The following is a 24915-nucleotide window of genomic DNA, read 5'->3' as shown; positions in this document are numbered from 1 at the left end:
GTTCGGGGCAGACTAAAACTGCATTTCTGGCAAATTACATAGGTCTCTGAAAAATTTCACCAAGCTCTAAGAGTGAGCACTCCATAGAAGCACAACGGCAAAACTTATTGTACCTTGAAGAAGTGTGCAACTTGACAGCAGCTTTCTTTTCTCTGAAACAGAATCACCAAATTAACTGCATATATTTTGATAATGCAGTGTGTGATTTTAACAATGCCATGTTAATGCTGCATCCACATATTTTGTTTATTTCAAATCGTATGCTTTGCTTGCAAGGTTCTAGGGAGGATGGCACTTACTGTGAACTAGCTCAGACAAAGCCGGTAATAAAATCAGGTGCCATTTTGTGCTTTGTGGTTATAGCCTTGCACATTCTCAGGAGAGTGCAGTTAAAAAACTCACTATTTAATAAACTGATGATCAGAGGACATTACAAAGCAAACAAGGATTAACTAAAATAGACAGGGAGGTAGGCTGAAAGTGATTACACTGGACTTGTGATATATCACAGCTGTGCACAAGACAAACCATGGACCAGTTTTGGGTCGTAACAGCTATAAAACTAGAGATGTTTACATTCTTACTGAAGTGTCTCTTCTCTCCCCTCTTCACACATGCAAACATGTGCATTACACATCTGGGCCAAAGAGCACACTCTGGGATGCTTCTTTCGGAAAGCACGGTCATTTTGTATGATTTTATTTCATTTTTTAAATCTTGCTTATATATGTGAGCATTTTGATAGCATGGGGATGCCAGTTCCCACTAGGACAGTAGTACCACACAAAATCAACACAGAATTACCAGATAACTGGCCTCGGCTTATTATGCCATCTAGTAGCTGTCATCGGATTTTAATATGTAGACATTTCAGAGCAGTTTTACTTCAGATCATGCAGAAGAATTTTATCATGAGAAAAGTCACCGATAATATTGTATTTGTCAGAAGAAAGCAAAGTAATAGCTCCAGGTGAGGGTGTAGAAAATGAGACGTTAATCAGCACTGATACAGAATCTGGTACAATGATCATGCTGGTTTGGTTTGGATTATTGCAGACTACTTAGAATTACACAAATTATATACACAGCACAGAGGAAAATGACAAAATAGATTAATCCCTAGTGCAAACTCTGCAGTATAATCCATAAATCTAGGACTATAATATTGTCTACTTAGCCTGGATTGTAATGGGTCCAGCAAGAAGGTAACCTTTTGGAGCAGTCTACCAGGGGAGAAAGGGAAGAAGACAGACAGAAACACAGCTAGAGAGGATGGCAAATTAGCTTTTCTAACCTAACTGAATATACTGTATATCACATGGTAGCTAATCTTAATTAGAATTGTGTCATTATGGCCCCTAGATTTTAGAACTGTGCAAACATGGCAGACAGTGAAATGATGTATTCTAGCTCTACATCAATTTCCTTTTAAAACCAATACTAGGTCCTCTCCTTTTCTAGCAATGATGAAACCCATTAAAAGATACAGGCATAGTCTGACATTCCAAGTCTTTTCATAGCCATGCAAACTTCACATTAGTGCTTTTTTCCCCCCAGCATGATGTGTTCTCACAGCCATGCAAACTTCACATTAGTGCTTCCCCGCCCCCCCCAGCATGATGTGTTCTCAGCAATGACACTGTCCCAAACATATGCTTTAACATTCACATAAAAGATTCTTAGCTGCAAATTTAAAATTAACCACAAAAAAAAAAAAAAAAAAAGTAATCAAGATTCAGAACCATGTCTCTAGGTGCAGAAAGAGATAAACTAAAATCTATTTACAGTACACATACTAAGCTACTGAATTTTCAGTTTAATATATTCAGAGCTGGGAAATTCTCTGCTCGTCACACAATATTAGGAGTTTTCAGTTAGTCCTGTCCTCTAATATTTTTTAGCCGGCCTTTCAAATAAACACTTTGGGTTTTTTTCAATTTCAAGGCCAGGAAAAGGGATTAATATTTTTTTTCTGCTCAATGGTTCACTTACCAAAATAAAAGAAGTCAGGAATAAATGCAGAGGAACACCAAGGTGGGGATGGATTTTATAAAGGAGATTACACAGATAGGAGGAAACCTTTTGGAAACCAGGATTTTCATTCCATGGAAATGTCAACATTTCAAAATTAGTTTCTGTTCTGGATCAGAACAGAGAGCTGAAATATCAACATTTTGTAGAACAAAAATATTCTGAAAACTTTAAAAATCAGAAATGTTGAAACAAAAAAAATTAATGTTTTTGACTGAAATGAAAGAAAACGTGTCATTATGGCCTTTGCCATAGAATTAATTTTTTCATCAGAATTCATATGTTCTAGGGCTCTCAAGCAATTAAAAAAACTTAATTGTGATTAATCACGCTGTTAAATAATAATAAAATACCATTTATTAAAATATTTGTTGATGTTTTCTACATTTTCAAATATATTGATTTCAATTACAACACAATACAAAGTGTGCACTGCTCACTTTATATTTGCACTGTAAAAAAATCAAAAGAAATAGTATTTTGCAATTCAGCTAATTCAAGTACTGTAGTACAAGCTCTTTATCATGAAAGTTGAACTTACAAATGTAGAATTATGTACAAAAAAACCTGCACTGAAAAACAAAACAATGTAAAATTTTAGAGCCTGCAAGTCCCTCAGTCCTACTTCTTGTCCAGTCAATCGCTCAGACAAATGTTTACATTTGCCAGAGATAATGCTGTCCGCTTCTTGTTTACAATGTCACCTGACAGTGAGAACAGGCATTCTCATGGCACTGTTGTAGCCAGCGTTGCAAGATACTTACGTGCCAGATGCACTACATATTCATATGTCCCTTCATGCTTCAACCACCATTCCAGAGGACCTGCGTCCATGCTGATGACAGGTTCTGCTCGATAACAATCCAAAGCAGTGCGGACCAACGCATGTTCATTTTCATTATCTGAGTCAGATGCCACCAGCAGAAGGTTGATTTTCTTTTCTGATGGTTCGGGTTCTGTAGTTTCCTCACAGTAGTGTTGCTCTTTTAAGACTTCTGAAAGCATGCTCCACACCTCATTCCTCTTAGATTGTGGAAGGCACTTCAGATTCTTAAAACTTGGGTCGAATGCTGTAGCTATCTTTAGAAATCTTACATTGGTACCTTCTTTGCATTTTGTGAAATCTGCAGTGAGTGTTCTTAAAATGAACATAATGTGCTGGGTCAGCATGTGAGACTGCTATAATATTAAATAAATGGCAAAATCGGGTAAAACAGAGCAGGAGACATACAGTTCTCCCCCAAGGAGTTCAGTCACAAGTTTAATTAACGCATTTTTTTTTAACAAGTGTCATCAGCATGGAAGCATGTCCTTGAGAATGGTGGCTGACCCATGAAGGGGTATACGAATGTTAGCATATGTGGCACGTAAATACCTTGCAATGCCAGCTACAAAAGTGCCATGCAAATGCCTGTTCTCACTTTCTAGTGACATTGTAAATAAGAAGAGGGCAGCATTCTCTCCTGTAAATGTAAGCAAACTTGTTTGTCTTAGCGATGGGCTGAACAAGAAGTAGGACTGAGTGAACTTGTAGGCGCTGAAGTTTTACATTGTTTTGGTTTTGAGTGCAGTTATGTAACAAAAAAAATTCTACATTTGTAAGTTGCACTTCCATGACAAAGAGATTGCACTACAGTACTTGTATGAGGTGAACTGAAAAATACTATTTTTTTGTTTATCATTTTTACAGTGCAAATAGTTGTAATAAAAAAAATACACTTTGATTTCAATTACAACACAGAAGACAATATATATGAAAATGTAGAAGAACATCCAAAATATTGAATACATCTCAATTGACATTCTATTGTTTAACACTGAGATTAAAAAATGCGATTAATCACGATTAATTTTTTAAATCATGATTAATTTTTTTGAGTTAATCGCGTGAGTTAACTGTGATTAATCGACAGCCCTAATATGTTCCCATGACAAATTCTGGTTTAGATTAAACTGTATTTTTCAGCCTAAAAACTTTCTCAACAAAAAATGTTGACTGGCTCCCGCATTCTGAACCTCATGTCTGTTCAGAAAGGACAGGCAGGGCAGAAAAGGTGGGGGAGTTGCATTGTATGTAGGAGAGCAGTATGACTGCTCAGAGCTACGGTATGAAACTGCAGAAAAAGCTGAGAGAGTCTCTGGATTAAGTTTAGAAGCATGAGCAACAAGGGTGATGTCGTGGTAGGAGTCTGCTATAGACCACCAGACCGGGGGATGAGGCGGACGAGGCTTTCTTCCGGCAACTAACAGAAGTTACTAGATTGCAGGCCCTGGTTCTCATGGGGGACTTCAATCACCCCGATAACTGCTGTGAGAGCAATACAGAAGTGCACAGACAATCCAGGAAGTTTTTGGAAACTGTAGGGGACAATTTCCTGGTGCAAGTGCTGGAGGAACCAACTAGGGGTAGAGCTCTTCTTGACCTGCTGCTCACAAACATGGGAAGAATTAGTAGGGGAAGTAAAAGTGGATGGGAACCTGGGAGGCAGTGACCATGAGATGGTCGAGTTCAGGATCCTGACACAAGGAAGAAAGGAGAGCAGCAGAATACAGACCCTGGACTTCAGAAAACCAGACTTTGACTCCCTCAGGGAACTGATGGGCAGGATCCCCTGGGAGAATAACTTGAAGGGGAAAGGAGTCCAGGAGAGCTGGCTGTATTTTAAAGAATCCTTATTAAGGTTGCAGGAACAAACCATCCTGATGTGTAGAAAGAATAATAAATATGGCAGGTGACCAGCTTGGCTTAACAGTGAAATCCTTTCTGATCTTAAATACAAAATAGAAGCTTACAAGAAGTGGAAGATTGGACAAATGACCAGGGAGGAGTATAAAAATATTACTCAGGCATGCAGGAGCGAAATCTGGAAGGCCAAATCACACTTGGAGTTGCAGTTAGCAAGGGATGTTAAAAGTAACAAGAAGGGGTTCTTCAGGTATGTTAGCAACAAGAAGGTGGTCAGGGAAAGTGTGGGCCCCTTACTGAATGAGGGAGGTAACTTAGTGACAGAGGATGTGGAAAAAGCTAATGCCCTCAATGCTTTTTTTGCCTCTGTCTTCACGAACAAGGTCAGCTCCCAAACTACTGCACTGGGCAGCACAGTATAGGGAGGAGGTAACCAGCCCTCTGTGGAGAAAGAAGTGGTTTGGACTATATAGAAAAGCTGGACGAGCACAAGTCCATGGGGCCAGATACGCTGCATCCGAGGGTGCTAAAGGAGTTTGCTGATGTGATTGCAGAGCCATTGGCCATTATCTTTGAAAACTCATGGCGATCGGGGGAGGTCCCGGAAGACTGGGAAAAGGCTAATGTAGTGCCCATCTTTAAAAAAGGGAAGGAGGAGGATTCGGGGAATTACAGGCCAGTCAGCCTCTCCTCAGTCCCTGGAAAAATCATGGAGCAGGTCCTCAAGGAATCAATTCTGAAGCACTTAGAGGAGAGGAAAGTGATCAGGAACAGTCAGTAATGGATTCACTAAGGGCAAGTCATGCCTGACTAACCTAATTGCCTTCTATGATGAGATAACTGGCTCTGTGGATGAGGGGAAAACAGTGGACATGTTATTCCTGGGCTTTAGCAAAGCTTTTGATATGGTCTCCCACAGTATTCTTGCCAGCAAGTTAAAGTAGTATGGGCTGGACGAATGGACTATAAGGTGGATAGAAAGCTGGCTACATCATCAAGCTCAACAGGTAGCGAATGACTCCATTTCTAGTTAGCAGCCAGTATCAAGCGGAGTGCCCCAAGGGTCAGTCCTGGGGCCGATTTTGTTCAATATCTTCATTAAGGATCTCGACGATGGCGTGGATTACACCCTCAGCAAGTTTCCAGATGACACTAAACTGGGAGGAGTGGTAGATACGCTGGAGGGTAGGGATAGGATAGGACCTAGACAAATTAGAAGATTGGGCCAAAAGAAATCTGATGAGGTTCAACAAGGACAAGTGCAGATTCCTGCACTTAGGACGGAAGAATCCCATGCACCGCTACAGATTAGGGACCGAGCGGCTAGGCAGCAGTTCTGCAGAAAAGGCCTGAGGGGTTACAGTGGACGAGAAGCTGGACATGAGTCAACAGTGTGCCCTTGTTGCCAGGAAGGCTAACGGCATTTTGGGCAGTATAAGTAGAAGCACTGCCAGCAGATCGAGGGACGTGATCATTCCCGTCTATTTGGCATTGGTGAGGTCTCATCTGGAGTACTGTGTCCAGTTTTGGGCCCCACACTACAAGAAGGATGTGGAAAAATTAGAAAGAGTCCAGCGAAGGGCAACACAAATTATTAGGGGGCTGGAGCACATGACTTATGAGGAGAGGCTGAGGGAACTGGGATTATTTAGCTTGCAGAAGAGAAGAATGAGGGGGGGATTTGATAGCTGCTTTCAACTATCTGAAAGGGAGTTCCAAAGAGGATGGATCTAGACTGTTCTCAGTGGTACCAGATGGCAGAAAGAGGAGTAATGGTCTCAAGTTGGGGGAGGTTTAGGTTGGATATTAGAAAAAACTTTTTCACTAGGAGGGTGGTGAAGCACTGGAATGGGTTATCTAGGGAGGAGGTGGAATCTCTTTCCTTAGAGGTTTTTAAGGTCAGGCTTGACAAAGCCCTGGCTGGGATGATTTAGTTGGGGATTGGTCCTGCTTTGAGCCGGGGTTTGGACTAGATGACCTCCTGAGGTCCCTTCCAACCCTGATATTCCATAATACTATGATTCTACACATATACATAGGAATATTCCTCTTTTTCTGATAGAAGGATAACTGAGCTAGCGTGTATTTCTTCACAAACTGAATAAAGTTTAAATCACCACTTTAATGAAAATAAAAAATTAAGCACATATCTAAGTACACAATTTAGCCGTAGTAGATATATGTTTTCTCCCTTGTTTCCTCTTATATCTCATCCTACTCGCTCCGCTCCCTCACAGTTTTCCCACACACACACCCCCAACAGTCATAAAACCGTTTTTGTGAATCTTATGAGTTCAAAAGGATTATGTGATCGTGTGGTCCAGCTGCTGCACTTGGCAGCCTCAGCTTCTTCCAGATAGTCAGGCTATGGTCTCAAGGAGAGGAGTTCTCAAGGGGGCCAGGATCCTTCACTGCTCAGGTCCACTAGGGACTGAAAGTACGGGAGTTTGGCTAGTTCCCCTATCCCACTGCTCCTCCTGGAAACCTCCTGCTGCATTGCATAAGAAATGGTGGGCTCCTGCATCACATCTCCCTGGTGCTTCTTTGCACAGCATGCTCCAATGAATTACATCCCGAGGAGAGGAGAGATAATAGACCCCCTGCCCTCATCTTCTGGTGCTTCCCATTTTCCTCCCCACTGCTATCCATTAAGGAATTAAAAAGCAGAATTACAGAATCACTAACCTTGTCAGTTCTTCTTGCAGCTGAGCATGATCTGGTGGAAAGAATTTCACCACAAATTTTACGACAACATGCTTAGGTCCTAGCAAAGAGATCAAGGAAAATTCATGAAACATTTGTAACAGTCTGCACATTCTCATGCAGAAATAAGTCTCAAATAATAAGCATTAAGTCTGTGTCTCCTGCTAGTATTTTTGATATTCCTCAGATTAGTTAATAACCTTTGTTTAACAGATCATAAAAGGAAGCCTAAACACCTTCCCACTAATGTCTTTTTCTCTACTCCCTTCTCTTTCTTTCCCCCTTTCTTTTCCTCCATCCTGAATATTGCTGACAATTTTGCACCCTTAAGTAAACCACCTTTTCTGTTAATCCCTTTCTTTCTTTCAGCATATATTCCGTCTCCACATCCTCAAGTCCTACCTTGATGCCACTAGAAATAAAGTTGTTACGTCTAGTTCTTGAAACAACTTTCTAAAATCTGTCACTGTCTGGCTCCTTCAGTGGGCTTTGGAATAAACCGCCCATGTGTGTTTCTACACAAAGTTTAGTTTAAAACCAGAAATGACAAAAGTAAAACACTTTAAATACAGAAACACGATGATTATTATTGTGTTCGGTAGAAATTGACTCAGTACGCTCAATATCAAAGGGATATCATCAACAGCTTAAGCAGGCTATATATAAATGTAAATTGGTAACATTTAAATTGCATTCTTTCCTCGTTATTGTAATAAACTCTAACACTGGTCAAAGGTGTATTGTGTGCATGTATAAATATTAGCTATTAAACAAAAGTATTGGTTGGCTACCAAAGATTAATTTTAATTACTAGACTGCTTGATTTTAAAATATCACTATGACTACAACTTAATAGCACACAATATATATTATTGGTGTACATCTGATGGCAAAAAAACCCCAAACAAATTTTAAAGTTAATGTTCTAATTGAGAGAGCACCTTTCATCTAATTCAGGGGTTCACAAACTTCATTGCACTGAGACCCTCTTCAGACAATAAAAATTATTACACAACCCCAGGAGGGGCACCGAAGTCTGAGCCAGCCCCAGCCGGGGTGGGTGGGTGGGTGGGTGTGTGTGTGTGTGTGTGTGTGTGTGTGTGTGTGTGTGTGTGTGTGTGTGTGTGTGTGTGTGTCAAAGTTCCAGCCTCGCCTACCAGGGAGGAGGCCTGTAACTTGAGCCCCGTCACCCATGGACGAAGCCCAAGCCCTTGGGCGGTGGGGCTCAGGTTTCGGCTTCAGTCCCAGGCCCCAACAAGTCTAAACCAACCCATGTGATCCTATTAAAACAGGGTCCCGACCCACTTTGGGGTCCCGACTGACAGTTTGAGAACCGCTAATCTAATTCAAGTATTTTTGGACTGATTCAGTAAATGACATAAAGAAAGCACTTACTTCTAATCTGTTTCATAATAGGTTTCAAAAGGTCCAGCCATACCTAAAAAACAAAAGAAAGCATTACAAAATCTGAATGAACTACTGCTAGCATAGTAGTAGTCTCCGTTATACCAAGTTATTCATATATGAATTATTTTTCCAGACTGCTTATGGTCATACACTCCCAAAGTTATCCACAAAGGCTTTTCTTCCTCCATATAATTAATTCTTTGTCAAAAGGAATTTGATGCCTAATGTGCTGTCACCGTGCCTCGTCGTTAGAAACAATATACATTCAGAAATAGAGGAAAACAGTATCTTCCACAGATTAAGGAGTATATTTCTCCCTCATTTATCCCAGATTTAACAAAATTAAAGTGAAACTGTGTCACAGTCTCAGGGGCAGTCAATAAAGGGAAGTTCCTTACCTTACTGTAACTGGAGTTCTTTGAGATGGGTGGTCCCGATATGTATTCCCTTGGGGGTACGCATGTGCTTCCTGCGCCAGACACTGGAGAATTCTTGCAAGCAGAGTCTGTTGGCCCATGTCTGTGCCCCAGCTCTCCTCATGTGCATAAGGGGTGGGGCGGACTGACCGCCTCGCCAGTTCCTTCTTTACTGAAAATCAGATCCCGAGCTGAACCAGAGGGGAAGAGGATGGGTAGTGGAATACAGATAGAGACCACACACCTCAAAGAACTCCAGTTACAATATGGTAAGAAACTTCTTTTTCTTCTTCAAGTCCTGGTCCTGGAGAGTATTCTGCTGGTGGTGACTGACAACCAGTACTCGGAGAGGAGGAGGGTGTGAGGATGCAAAAGGTGTTCTGGACCAAGTAATGTCTCATGAATGTGTAGATGGAACTCCACGTAGATGCCTTGCAAATATAAATCAGAGGCATCTCTTGAAGTGATGCTACTGAGGCTGTCTGTGCCCTTGTAGAGTGAGCCTTTACCCCATGTGGGAGAGGAAGCTATACTAACTGATAGAGTAGGATACAGACAGAGATTCACATGGAGATTCTCTGAGAGGATACAGCTTAACCTCATATGTGTTATGCTATGATAACAAACAGTCTACATGATTCTCTGAAGTAAAATGCTAATGCTCATCTCACCTCGATGGAATGAAGTCTCCCCTCCTCACTAGAGGGATGGGACTTCAGGAAAATTACAGGTAAGTGAATTGACTGTTTTGTGTGAAATTCTGAAACAGTTTCAGAAATGAATTTTGGGGTGTAGTCACAGCAAGTCTTTATCCTGATCAAATATAGTGTACGGTGGGTCAACCATTCACACTCTAAGTTCACCTACCCTACTGGCAATGAGGAAGGCAAACTTAATTGACAGGTGAGACATGGAACACATAGCTAACAGTTCAAAGTGTGGCTCAGAGAATATGGAGAGCACTAAATCAAGATCCCAGTCAGGTGCTGGTTTCTTGACTGACAGAAAGGTTCTGATCAGGCCCTTCAAAAACCTGGCTGTTACCAGGTAGGTAAAGATCAAATAACTCTCCATTGGCAGACAACACGTACTAACTGCTGCCAGATGAAAGTGCACAGAGCTAAGGAAGAGGCCCATCACCTTGAGGGCAAGAAGATATTCCAAAATCGTGAAATATCTGCTGTCTCTGGGGATATATGGCTTTGCTGGGTTGAGACAGAGAACTGCCTCCATTTGGACAGGCAGTATTTTCTAGTGGAGTCCTTCCAGTTACTGTTAACGATGACCTGTATCGCTTCAGAGCGGGAGTGTTCTAGGCTCGCTGACAATCCAAATACCAAGCCACAAGCTGAAGAGCATGGGGTCTGGGACTCCTGACCCTGTCACTTTTGTGGGTCCGGAGATCTACACAGGTCCGAATGCTGATAGGTGGACAGGATGACATTTGGAGGAGGCTTGGAAACCAAAATTATCTGGCTTTGGGCCAGCTGGGAGCAATGAGGATGACTTGTGCCCTGTCTAGTCGAATTTCTGTAGAACTCGAGGTAATAGCAGGATGGGAGGGAAGGCATAACCAAAGTGATTGGTCCAAGGTAGGAGTATTGCATTGGTCCTAGAGTACTGACCTTGGGCTTTCGCTGGAGCAGTTTATTTTCCACTTCCCAAGTGTGGGTTCCCCACTCAGTGACGGTGTTTACTACAGAATCAGGTAACTCCCACTCAACAGACTCGGCAGGCATTTTGCCACTAGTGAGGCCAGGGAATTCTGGGTGCCTGGGAGGTATATTGCCAATAGGGTGATGTCACACAAACATCAAGGGGCTCTCCACCATGCCAGAGGGGCCCTCACCTCAGAAGGAATTGTTACTATGGTATTCATGCTAATGCTTGCTCGGTATATGCACTGCTTATAGCCAAGCTTACAGGCAACGAAGGTGGAGTCTGGCAAATGGCGTTACATAAATACATGACGCAATACAGTCCAGGAGAGCAAGGCACACTCGAACTGATGTTCAAGGGTTGTGTGTAACCAGGTCTATGAGAGCGCCTATGGCATGAAATCTGTCCCTGGGAAGATAGGCTCTCACCTTGATTGAATCCAATATCACCTCTATAAATTATATGGTCTGTGTTGGAGACAAGGTAGATTTTTACATGTTTACACTGATTTCCAGGGATGCTAAAAGGAGCAGCAAGAAGCTTAATGTTGAGACTTCCAGGCAACACCTGCCAGTCAGAAGCCAGTTGTCCAAGTATGGGAAGACGGTGGTGTCACCTTGTCTGAGCGAAGCTGCTACTTTTCAGAACACTTCTGTGAATGCCCACACTGGTGCATTTTGTACCGATAGTGGTGGGGGCCCACCACAAACCTGAGGAATCGTCTGCAAGAGGGATGAATGTCCACATGAAAGTATCTACTAAGAGCTGTGAACTGTGTGCCTTTTTCTAGGGATGGTATTATTGATGCCAAAGTAACCATGCAGAATTTCAGTTTGCAAACAAGAACGTTGTGTTGACACAGGGCAAGAATGGGTCTCCAGCCTCCTTTCTTCTTGGGAACTAAGAAATACTTTGAGTAGAACCCTTTTCCATGATGTTGAGGGGATACCTGCTGTATTACTCTTCATTAGAGAAAGACTGTATCCTCCTGGCAAGGATCAGTCCGGATAACAAGGGAGACCGTGGGTCTGGCAGGATGAAGATATTGTCAGGAGTGGTATAAGTGACCATTACCTTTGGAGGTTGTGATCTGTCACTCCATGCCACTGAAGCGGTAGTAGGTGGTGGTTCCTTATGGAACTGTGATAGTACTACCAGTGATTTTCTCTGAAGATCTCTGACAGTACAGGTGGTCCCTGATCTTTCAGGTCTCTGTGCTTTGGTTTAGATAGTATCACAGTCGATGTCGAGGTCAATTCAAAAGCTGGCACCGAAAAAGTCTTGCACCTACGTGTCTTCTGATTATGCCCATGTGACTTAGAACGATCTAAGTCTTTGTGGCCCATGCCTGAAGGCTCACCTGACCTGGATGAGGACGAGGAGGGATGCCTTTTCTTAGAAGAGGGTCTAAGAGTGGATCAGCTTTTCTGTTTGCAAAAATGCTCCTTACTCTCATGAGGGAGCCCAGCCAGAGGGTCCTTCCCTCTGCCACTCTTGGCTCTGGAGTTAGGCACAGAGCTAGTGGGCATGCACCTTGCCGACTCTGGCCAATGTACAGGTGGGGTCTCCCTGGCCTGGTCAGACTGGGGTCTCATGTCAGCGGACTGGGTCATAGGCGGTCATTCCTAGTGGTCGGAGTGGCAGTCAGACCTAGTGGTTGAAGTCTGAAAGCCAGAGCCAAGGGTCACGACAGTGTCAGAACCAGGGCTGATGGTCACAACCAAGACAGAGTCTGAATGACAAAACCCAGGGTCAAGAGAGAGCTGAAGTCAGGAGTCAGAGCCAAGCGTTGGAATCAGATTACCAGGAGTCAAGGAAGGTAGAAGCAGGGCTGGTTCTGAGACAGGAGCAAGGCTGGATCAGGACAGGAACAAGGCTGGGTGCAGAGCAGGATCTGGGTTGGAGCTGGGGAGGAGCAAAGCAGGAGCAGGGCTTGGAGACAGACGAGCACAGGGAAGCAGGGAGTCCGTGGTGGCGTGCACTGAGCAGCCAGTGAGCTACTGCTACTTCTGGGCATAAGATGACTGACTTACTGCTGGCTTCCTCAGCCAATCTGACAGCATGGTCCATCAGGCAGCCTAGCTGGCTCATAATGGTGTCAGGAGTACAGAGCAGGCGCAGCTGCAGGGCCTCACTCCTGACATCTCATTACCTGCTCCAGCGGGTGTTTTTGAAGTTGGAGCTCTCATGCCTGCTGCATTCGGCGGGGGAGGAGCATCTGACACTGCTCTTGACAGAGATGTGCACTTGCCCAAGGCAGTAGAGATAGCGCTGGTGGTCATCACTCAGTGAAAAGGAGTGGGGACAAGAAACTGTTTTTTGAAGCCCAGAATCATGGGCATAAGCCAAATTCTGCACTGGGAGACTGGGAAGGTTCCCTGGGGTGAGGACTCTAAAAGTAGCCAACCCTATCAAAACCCTAACAACAAGGAAGAATAATGTAACTTTGAATATATGGATGAAGAGAAAGGAGAAGCTCCCAGACACTGGAAGATTCCAATGCAGGCATTGCGGTAAGAAAGAACTAGAGGGGCAATCGATCTGCACCACCCCTTATATTCTCAGTGTGGGGCACAAGGAGAGCAGGGGCACCGGCCCATGGATGCTGCCTACAAGCAACTCTCCAGTCTCAGGTGCATGTTGCACATGCATACCCCATAGCGAAATAGGGGCCAACACTCAAAGACAACTCAGTGTACCATGGTAAGGGAAAACTGGTAAGAGAAATGTAAAAGTCTCCTTAGAGTGCCTCTGTAGGGAGCAGGGATAGAAACAGGATGTACCCCTCAGGAGAACACAAGCCAGCACCTATTGCAAGGAACAATGGCAACGCAAATCAAGACTATCACCTAGATTAGTCTAAAGAAACATGGCAATGGGTGCTTCTGACATTAGTTGGAGAGCAGAAGGCTGGGAAACTCAGAGGAGTGATTAGGAGACAATAATCCTGGTACTGGGGACACTGAATGGGGAATTTCTTCCTCAAGGAGACACCTGTGAAAATGTTGAGAGGACTTCCCCATGATAGGGCAACAAACTCTAACACCAACCACTTGGATACGGTTGGATGAGGGGTTCTGTCTGCACAGCAGTGTGAGGCAGACACACTACTCAAAGTCTGAGGGAAAGGATTTTACTTTCTAGCCATGTAGCATTTTCTCTCTTCTCTGCAAGAAGAGCCCACATCATTGGGTTTGCAAAGTACTCAGATGTGGTATGTTATGCCACGTCATTTTATTTATTTTGATCTTATTATTCTCTATCTTAATAAATTATATTTTTACTATTGTATGAGTGTTTCACACAGACCAGCTCTGTGTAAAGTCTTTCAACCTCTAAGGGGAGGTGGTCAACAAAAACAGGGTGTCTAGACCTGAAAACTGCACTCATACGCTCAGTCAAAAGGACATAGACAGAGGTGCAGTGTGTTGCAGAAGGCTACAGTGGGCAGCAAAACAAGATAGAGGCCAAACAACCAATGTGAGATGGAGGGACTTTGGGAGAAACATCTCAGCCCTCAGTTAATAAATACACGTCTAGAGTTATGGGAGGAATGGTGCACAGACTTCAAAGGGGGTACGGAACAATCTAAAAGCCATAAAATTTGCCCCAAAGAGCAGATCCTCTCAGGAAAACAACAACACAATATATTTTTAATATGAACACACAAATTAAAGTGGACCTTGAGCAGTTTTTAATTAGGCAGAGCCAGGGACACCCTCAAAATATCCATATTATAGAATCATAGCCTCAGGAACCACACACACAGTCAAATGGTTTTGTTAAAATTGTTCCCTTACTATTTATTTTCATAGTTATTACAGAGCTGAGGTAACTCCTTGGAGGCACTATTGTCCTAATGCCCTATTATTCAAGGACTTATATATTCACAAAAGTTTCCCTGTGGGATGAAATTTCTCTTTCTGCTCCACTTCAAAAGGTGACTCCCCTCACTTTTTTTGTGGAAGGTGTGAAGAAAATCTATTTGGTCATTTATTAGTTACTCAAGGATGGAAAAATGGTGTTTTTCACTTGTTAAAAAGCTAGTTCCAACATTCTTTGGCACTCTGATAACTCAGTGTTTTGTTTCAGAAGTTACAACTTGGCATGTACACAATCCCTCAGTGAAGAATGTGTGCTTGCCAAGTTTGGAGGGAAAAAAAAGACTGACTGAGAAATAACCAAGTCACAAGAGTCTGGGCTTTCCACATTTTACCCAGTAGCATATAATTCTGCACAATTTGTTTTGGGCTAGAGCTAGGTTGCAATCTAGCCCTGCATAAGGGGAGTTGCATAGCCGTGTCATTACAGGATTTCTGTATCCAGAGAGTCCCAATTCCTTCCCCAGTTTCTCTTTGTCATAGGAGAGCAGAGAGTTACTGCAGCACCTTCCAAGGTGCAGCTTACTGGCATGTTGGGGAATGGGGGCAAAACCAAGACTTCACCAATATTGCCAACAGCATGCATTCAAAACTCAGGAGTCAGGCCCCTAAAATCATGGGTGTGGCTTTAAAAGCAGGAAATAAAAAAAAAATTGGGAGTTCTTTTTATTTGACTTCTGTTTTACAGCATTTAGGGTTCATGTTTTTAAGCTTTTCGCTGCAACTCTGAGGGACAGAAACTTTTTCTTAAATGAAAGCAGAGATTCACAAGTAAATCTGCTCCCAGCAGCTGTCGATTTGAGGAAAACATCAAATATCAGACTTGTGATAAAATTGCAAGAGTTAGCAATAGCGCTTGTGTTTCAACAGAGAGGTGCAGCTCTGCACACCCCAATGTGTGAAGCAGTGATCCATGCAATGTCATCTTTACTTGTCTATGCCAGTGGTCTCCAAACTTTTTGAATCGCGCACCCCAAGGGCCAGCTCTAGGTAAGCAAAAAAAAAAAAGAAGAAGAAGAGCTGCCGCCGGCGTGCCGCCAAAGACGGAGTGGGGAGAGCCCAGCTGCTGCTGGCGTGCCACCAAAGAATCAAAGGTCCAGGGGTGCTGCTCCTCCTGCCATGCACCCCCAGGGATGGTCTTGCGTACCCCAATTTGGAGACCACTGGTCTATGCAACCAAGTTAGGACAAGTGACAGTCTTGCCTTCTACAAACATATCATGCTATAGCTTGCCAGGCATACAAACACACAAGTATCTTTGATCTAGAACTCTACACGTTGCAGTAAGTAGATCTGTGTTTGAATATATGATCTCATCTGCATATGATAATGTCCAAACAAATGCTCAGGCATTTATTTTTATCTTGTATTACACACTATTTGAAAAAGCAATGAACCATATTCAAATAAATGTAAATGTAGTGCATACACTCACTTTTTTAAAAGCAAAGCAATTAAATGCAAATTCTCTGTTATGCATGATATAAAATTTTACATTGTGGATAATGCTTTTCCCCCCACAGAATCCAAGAAATTAAAAGTTATGGTTCAAAAGCAACTTCAACTCATCCACATTGCACATAGATATTATGGCTTATAAGTAAACAGTCCACACAGTTATATAAATAACTGCATATACACAAAGAGGCCAAATTACATATGCTGTCAGGACTATAACTTTTATGTTTGCAACTTTACAAACACAAAAGTGAAAAATCTGAATATTTCTTTTCCATAACTGTACAGGCTATATTGTCCACTGTGACATTATTGCACAGCTATGTTCATACATTGTTTTAAACTACTGTCAATAAGAGTTACCAAAATGTTAGCTGAGGACGCATGGAAGATTGTGAAATTACCTGTTAAAATTAATGTTTCAAGTAAATCCAAAGTAAGGTCTGTGATTTATTACTTTTTAAAATTAACTTTATATTACTGTTCACTTTTCTATTTTGTTCTCAGTAACTATTAGCCCAGAACTATGTAATATTAATTTCTGTTCTTTTGCATAAAAAAATTGCACAAAACAATGGTAGCAGATTACTCTAGTGACAAATAAACCCTCTTTCCCGCCCTAAATTAAGAACTCTTGTTCCTTTCAGGCAGGAAGTTAAAATAACTGCCCCAATGTATATATATGCTTTAAGCTGTCTAGTGTATTGGGGCAGAATTCACCATATGGGCAAAACAAAGTACACATAAGAATGCAATGACCACAGCATCCAACTAACCGGAACACAATTCAGTAGGCCACAGTGACACATTAAGATTTAAAGCAAAATGGAATTTTAAAAATGAAAACTGATGTGTATCTATTAACACACTCTCGCAATCTCTCCCCCCCACTCTATGATATAATGATAAATGCCTGTTGCAGTCAAGTAATGTATTTTCAGAGACAACCAGCGAAGTGTAACAAACAAAGGACAGTGACTTGTTTTTATTGCCCTTGGATAGAAAAGGTGCCTTTTATGGAACTGTGTCATAATATTGGTGACTTTTTCCTATCTACCAGGCAGGACTTTACCATTATCACAATCCAAACCAATCAAAAATTAAAATGGTGTTTAGTCTCTATACCAACAGCTACTATGGTTACAACACCACTCCTATCTTCAATATAAATGAGAACAGGGTTTGAGATGAGTTCCGTATCATCCCCATCGAGCAAAACCCACTGAAACCTTCAATAAAACCACATTTTAAAATGTTTTCTGAATGTGGGGTAGGTGGGGAAGGAGGGACTGTAATATACATAAAATGTGTAGATGAAAATAAGTAAGAAATGAAACTCATTCACATACCATGATCTTTTTATGATCTGGAAACTCAAGGCCAAAATAATCACCTTCAACAAGGTTCAGATGGTTGCAAACTGCATCCAACAAAACTTTCCCCGGAGCTCTTTGCTGGAAATAGAAACAACAAATGGTTACACAGTGTTCGTTAACAAGAGTAGCTTTATTAGCAAACAATAAAATGTTAATGCTGAGCAATACAGAACAAGCTATATTTTCAAAGTAATTTACAAAACATGAGCTAACTAATGCCCTGATCATCCCTCAGATGAAGGTGACAATTATTCTATCAGTTTTAAACAGATTAAGAATATCCTTATAGCCTTGAATATCCATATCTCTTTGACTAGTACTTGAGATTTTTATCATTCAAATAAAAATAAACTGTGATTTTCCTAATTTTTTTTTTAGAAAATTTTTTAAAATAGAGGTGAGAAAAAGAGGTATATTCATACTTTGTTTCCATACCATCCCTTACGCACTAAATTCCTGAACCATAAGGGCACTACCCTCTCCTCAGGACATAAGAAATAAGCCAGTTAAAATTCGCTTGAAGGGTAGATGAGGTTAGTTGGCGATTTATTTACAAACAACGTAGATGTTTGATTGTATCCCTCTTTCCCTCCAACGTAAAAATCCAACGTCAAATGTTAATTAGGACTGGCCTAAAATAGAAAATTGGTTTAACTACCGCAGCCAGAGGCATGAAAAACCCACACCACTGGGCAGCATAATTAAGTCAACCTAAGTCCCTGTGTGGTGACAGGTTTCAGAGGGGTAGCCATATTAGTCTATATCAGCAAAAACAATGAGGAGTCCTTGTGGCACCTTAGAGATTAACAAATGTATTTGGGCATAAGCTTTAGTGGGCTAAAACCCACTTCATCAGATGCATGGAGTGAAAAATACAATAGGAAGGTATATATATTACAGCACATGAAAAGATGGGAATTGCCTTAGCAAGTGGGGGGGGGGGGGCAGTGTTAACGAGGCCAATTCAAACAGGGTGGATGTAGCCTATTCCCAACAGTTGACAAGGAGGTGTGAGTATCAACAGAGGGAAAATTACTTTTTGTAGTGACCAGTAGGAGAGCACTTCAATCTCCCTGGACACTCATTAACAGACTTAAAAGTGGCCATTCTTCAACAAAAAAGTTTAAAAAACAGACTTCAACAAGAAACTGCAGAACTGGAATTAACATGCAAACTTGACACCATCAAATTAGGCCTGAATAAAGACTGGGACTGGCTGGGTCACTACAAAAAGCACATTCATTACCTAAATAAACTGATGAAAACTGTTGACCATAGAAAATTTACTATCAACACACCAGTTAATCCATATCCAGAGCAAAGATTATGATGCACCTTTGCAGCTGTGTATGCATCAAATGTTACCAAAAAGTGGGTTACGAAAAACAAATAAAATAGATATCCAGGAGGAGTGAATTCTATACTAGAGAAATTAAAATAATTTCCTTAATGTACACAAGGCGTAGCTATCACCAAAGCAAAAGCTCTATCACCTGCAGACACAAGATGCACGTAGAATCCTTAAAAAGTGGCTGGTTTTAGAACACAGACTGAAGAGAAGTGCCAATTCCTCTCTTTGTAAACCCATTTAGCAGGTTTCTGTTTAAACAGAGACTCAGATTACTTCTAACTGGTTTCTAGCTGATTTACAGCTCCAGAAAGCTAAAATCACCTTGCATTGTTTTATTAAGCCACTTTTTATTGTCATCAACAACAAATAATTGTCATACAAACATCATTCAAGATAATACACCAGGAAGAGTAAGTGTAAAAAGTGTTACTGAAGTTTGGCACATTTGGTATAACATTGCCAACATGATGTAACATATGAAGTAATAACTGTACAAAAGCCCATCCCAACCAAAATAAAGTGGTGGTGAGAGGGAAGGAAGGAAGCAGAGGTGTGAAAAGAGGAAGTTTGTTCTAGCCAATGAGTATTTGGTCAGATGTGAGTCACATCCATTCTTTAGAGTATTATATCTGAATACGCTCAATTCACATATTCACACATTCTAAAACAGAAATCCTCTCAATAACCCCCCGTAAGAGTAGTATAAAGACATAGCCAGAACGCAATCTTCTCTTAATGAACAAAATTCCAGGTACCTCTAATTAGATAAATATCATTGGAGACAATGGAACAGTAGGAATGTTACCAAAATTCAACACTCACACCAAATTATGTCTATTAAAACAAGAATTGCTTATGCAATATGGAGGCTTTGTTCAAATTGTGGCCCCTGGGCCTTTTCCCCAGATTAATCTAAGGTTTGTCCAGCTTGCACAAGGCTGTTTATTAAAAATGGATGACTGCCCATTGAGGCGTCCAAGGACATTGCTTTTACCTAACTAACCAGAGAACGGGAATCAAGACTTCTCAGACATATTGCATTATGCATATTTACAAGTATTTTTATAACATCCAGTGACAATGTGTGTCTGACTATCAGATCAATCAAACTAAACAAATCCAAGGTACGCACACATCTTGAATAATTCTGGTCACCTCATCTCCAAAAAAGATATATTACAATTGACAAAGAATGCTTACGGAAATGGAACAGCTTCCGTATGAGGAGAGATTAAAAAGCGTGTGACTGTTCATCTTAGAAATAGATGATTAAAGGGGGGGAGGGATATGATAGTGGTCAATATACTCATGAATGGTGTGGAGAAAGTGAATAGGGAAGTGCTGAATACCCCATCACAAGAAGTAGGGATCACCCAATGAAATTAACAAGCAGCAGGTTTAAAACAAGCATCAGATAATACTTCTTCACACAATGCACAGACAACCTGTGGAATTCATTACCAGGGAATGTTGTGAAGGAATAACTGGGCTCAAAAAAGAATTAGATTAATTTATGGAGGATAGGACATTCAATGACTATCAGCCAAGATAGTAAGGGATGCAACCCCATGGTCTGGATGTCCCTAAACCTCCAAGTACTTATGTTCTAAACTTTAATAATTTATCCTAGGAAAGCAGGCATCTGTGGGAAGGGTCAGGTTTTATGACAGACACAAAAAGACAAGGCATAGCCCCCTGCACTGCTCACACAGAGTGAGACAGATGCAGCAAAGCATGCGTGTCTGACCTCAGACAATGATTATAAGCAGCTGTGAGTTTTCATGTAATTTATTTCTAACTTGTCCTCATATGCATTTAGACAGCTCTAAAGCCAAGTAACTGCACTTGTCATTCTGCATTTTCTATATTGTGTGACTTATGCAACATACAGAGTTTCTTTTTCAAGTATCTGTAAATAAAAACATTATTCTAAAGCTCTTCTCAATTTTGATCTGTCTAAATCAAGAGGAAGCCTGGCATCTATTCAGTTGGAGATATTATATGTGTAAAATTACAATCTGCCAAGATTCAGCATCTATGGTCCTGGTCTTCCTAGAATAGCAAAGGGGGAACAAAGGTGTAAAATTCAAAAACACATGAACTTAGCAAGTGGGTAGTTCTATATAGATGTTAATTTAGGACAGGCTAAGGCAATAAACTAAATGATATTCTTATGACAGTCGAAATGCAATAAACTAAAAATTCAGCAGGTTACTTGGCATGGAACCCAAAGAGCAGTAATTAAGCTCACAACATATATGATCTGACAGAGAAATATGTAATATTCGGGGGGAACATTCAAGAATGAACACACTGCACTTATGATACTATTTGCATTAAAATCACTTAGTCTCACTGGCATTATACACATGGCTTATGCTACCTTGCATGTTTTCTTTTGAACAGAAACTGGCAGGCATCTTCTGGCAGCATGGTCCAGTGGAGAGGGCACTGGAATGGGAGTCAGGAGACCTAGGTTCTATTTCTGGTTCTGACACTGACCACTCTTGGACCTCTCTGTGTCTCTTTCCCTTTCTGCCTATTTAGACTGTAAGCTCTTCAGAGCAGGGAGTATCTCTCACTCCATTTTTGTACAGTGACTAGCACAATGAGGCCCTGATCTTAGTTGGAGCATCTAGTTGCTACTGTAATATAAACAGACATCATCATATATTTGAATATGTAAGAAAACAAACAGAAAAACAGAAAAAGCTAATTTTATTGCAACACTAAAATAAAATAAAAGCTAATTTTATTTCAATTTATTGCAATTGAAAAATTGTTGGTATCGAGTATTATACAACTTAAAGATTATCTGAGTATAAATAAAAAAATGCAGTTGTTTTCTGATGTTATTATCGCATAATTAAGTATTATGGTAGTGTCAAAAGGCATCAGTCAGAATCAAGGCCCCTTGTTTCAGGAGCTGTACAAGGAAAGACATGGTCCATGTTCAAACGAGCCTCCAATCTAACTTAAGACAAGGCTCAAATTGGTGCAGCCAAGAGAGAAAGAAAAAAAAGGCAAAGTTGGAGAGAGGATGAAGATGACCATGACAGGAACATGTGGTCAAATGGACCAGCTATGAGTACAAATTGACTTTTAGTCTTACATTTATTTGTTTTAAATTATGAGATAAAAATCTATGAATGAATAAATAAAATAGACATCGTCTAGCCCCACCGGTATATAAGTAGGCATTATCACTGGGGAAATTTTCCATTGGCACCACAGGAGAAGCATGCCAAGGGGTGGGGGGGGGTGGGGATTTCAGACAGGACAGTGTACTGGCCTTACACACTAGTTTTTCCAGGAGAGCATTTCATATGTAAGGGGTTATGAGGAAGAAAACACAAAGATGCTTGGGGAATGAGTGGACAAGTGATCTATCAAGGTTGGCATCATTGGCAGAGCAGAGGAGTGACAAGAGAAGTGAAAGCAGTGAGGAGCAGAGTTGTGTAGAGCCTGGAAGGAAGGACAAGAAGCTTGAATTTTATGGAATGGAGAAGGGGGACCCAGTGGAGTAACTCATACTGAGGGTGATACGATCATAATGTTGGACAAGGAATTATTAGTAGCTGCATTGTGAATGGACTTGACGAGGATAATGTGCGTGTCAGGGAGGCCCCGAAGTAGTCAGGACAAGCTATAATGGCAGCCTGGACAAGAGTTAGCTGTGTGGACGGAGTGAAGCCCTGATATTAGAAATGCTTTGGAGAAGTGAGTAGCAAAATTCAAATGCTGACTAGGTACGTGGCACAAGGGGGAAGGAGGAAGCTAGAATGATACAGTATCTAGGTTCCAGGCCTGAATGACTGAGATAATAGTGCTGTCAACACTCACAGAGAAAGGGGGAAGGGGGGGAAAAATCAAGGAGTTTAGTTTAGCCCGGTTAAGTTTAAGCCAATGGTGAGATGAATCTGAGGAGATGTCAAAGACAGACTAGGGTGTGGGACTGGATGGAGGGAGGCAAGTCAAGAGGGGAGAAGTAGATCTGTGAGTGTTGGCAGCTGAACCTTTGTGAAAGGATAAGAAGACACAACCAGAGAAGTAGGAGGAGACTCAGGAGAGGATGGAGTGGTGAAAATCAAGATATCAAGGAGAATGTGCTTAACATGCCATAAGCAATTGAGATCAAGAAAGAGGAAGAAGCGGTAGATCGTTGAGATCTGCCATAAAGATGTTAATTGGAGGCTTGGTAAGACCACTTGCAATGGAAACAAGTGGTCAGAAGCCAGACAGAGATGGAGGTGGCAACAGATGTAAAAGAAGGTGCACTTGGTGATCTTGGAGGCAGAGGCAAGAAATGAGCTGAGTATAGGCAAATGGTCATGGGTCATTTACTTCTGGGAGGAGGGATTAGATGAGGGGACACCATAGCATGCTTCTATCGTAAGCAGGAGTGAAAAGAGAGTGAGAAGCTAAGGAGAAAGGTGAATAAGGGAGTGGAAGGAAGGGGAAATCATGAGGCAGAGATGGAGACACTACAAGAGGACAGAAACTTCACTGTACATGACATGGAGAAGGAGGGGAGCATGATGGGAAAAGGAGCAAGTCATGCTGGATTTTGAAAAAGTCAGCAAGATCCTATGTGGAAGAGGAGGGCACAGGAGCTGGGAGGGAATCCAAGTTGTCACCTTAGCAGCTGAGACAGTGGGCATAAAGTCAACGTGACTGGAGAAGTAGGGCTGTTTAACTGGCAAGATGGCAGAACTGAAGGACGAGAAAACAGTTTTGTATTGGAGGAAATTCATGTCTGCTGGGACTTTCTAGTGAGGTGTTCAGAAATGCAGGAACATCGGATAAGGGGGTGAATCTGAGATGTTGTGTTGGTGGGACAGACTTTGAGGTGGAAAAGGGGGGTATGAAGAAGTGGAGAGTAGTAGAAAATGTGGAGTAGAGGGAGTTAGTGATGTCACTGACAGAAGAGGAAGGAAGGGATTAAAAACAGGAAAGAAGTCATAGCCACTAATGGACTGGGGGTTACGGTAGGGCAGGGTGTCAAGGGGGTGGTCAGAGAAAGGGAACTTTATGGTGGGAAGATGAGAGAAAAAATATTTAGTGATGACATCAAGAGGACATTGTGCTGAGTGCGAGAACTGATCCACCACTGCAGATCAAATGCGGAGGAGGAAGCAGAGGCTAAGGAGTCAAGTGGGACATCAGTCTGGAAGTTGACGTCGCCAAGGATAAGGTATGAGAGGAAGAAGGAAAAACCTCACAGACCAGCAGCTCCATTAACTCCTCTCACACAAAAATTCCTAACTTGGATAGCAGTCACTTAATGGGACCATATAATTCTTATTCCTCTTTTTCTGGTGGCTCTTATGCAACACTCAAATGACATTCCAATTTTACTTCAGTGAAAACAAGCTCACTCATTTCAAGCTATACATCCTGAGTGCTTAATGCATTTGAATTGGCCTTTTTTAGCTCTGTGAAATTACATTGTAAAAGACGCTTTATATTTTTAGGGAATGTCAGCCCACTGAACACTGAATTACGATTAATATGCATAATCACACTTAGCTGCAAGCTATGAAGGTACTGAATCAAAGTAACTTGCATTACATTGCACATTCACCATTCTTTGCTGGTTATTTCCATTTTACACAATTCACCCTTATATTTTTTCTCTCTTTTTTTACTTAGGGTAAGGGTATTTATACTTTCTTCAGTGGGGAAATGCTTTAATTCTCTAACGGATGTTTAACTTTAAAGAATTCCCAATGAACAAACAGATGATGTACGCAGGACCAACGAAAGGTTCCTAAAAGTGCAAGGGGGGGAGGGCACTGGTGCCTGAACCGTGGTCCCGCCCCCCCCCCCCCCCGTGCCGCTTAGGGTTGCCAGGCGTCCGGTTTTTGACTGGAACGGCCGGTCGAAAAGGGACCCTGGTGGCGTCAGTCGGCATCACTGACTGGGACATTAAGCCCAGGGCTAAGGC

General features: G+C 41.7%; 1 protein-coding gene across 6 annotated transcripts in view; it reads right to left on the bottom strand.

The window, feature by feature from the left end:
* The window catches only part of FARP1 (FERM, ARH/RhoGEF and pleckstrin domain protein 1), a 334762-nt gene that overhangs the window by 112132 nt on the left and 197715 nt on the right, over positions 1 to 24915 (bottom strand). For all 6 annotated transcript variants that reach the window (XM_084651196.1, XM_084651194.1, XM_084651195.1 and 3 more), the window contains exons 3-5: positions 17591 to 17695; positions 8816 to 8858; positions 7403 to 7481 (exon numbers count right to left, since the gene is read on the bottom strand). In XM_084651196.1, the coding sequence (XP_084507322.1) occupies positions 7403 to 7481; positions 8816 to 8858; positions 17591 to 17695 (227 nt within the window). The remainder of the gene's footprint in view (positions 1 to 7402; positions 7482 to 8815; positions 8859 to 17590; positions 17696 to 24915) is intronic.

Source organism: Lepidochelys olivacea, assembly GCF_965140295.1.
Source record: "Lepidochelys olivacea isolate rLepOli2 genome assembly, chromosome: 1".
Taxonomy (NCBI): Eukaryota; Metazoa; Chordata; order Testudines; family Cheloniidae; genus Lepidochelys; species Lepidochelys olivacea.
The sequence above is the reverse complement of the archived record's forward strand: the minus strand, read 5'-3'. Positions and strand labels throughout refer to the sequence as shown.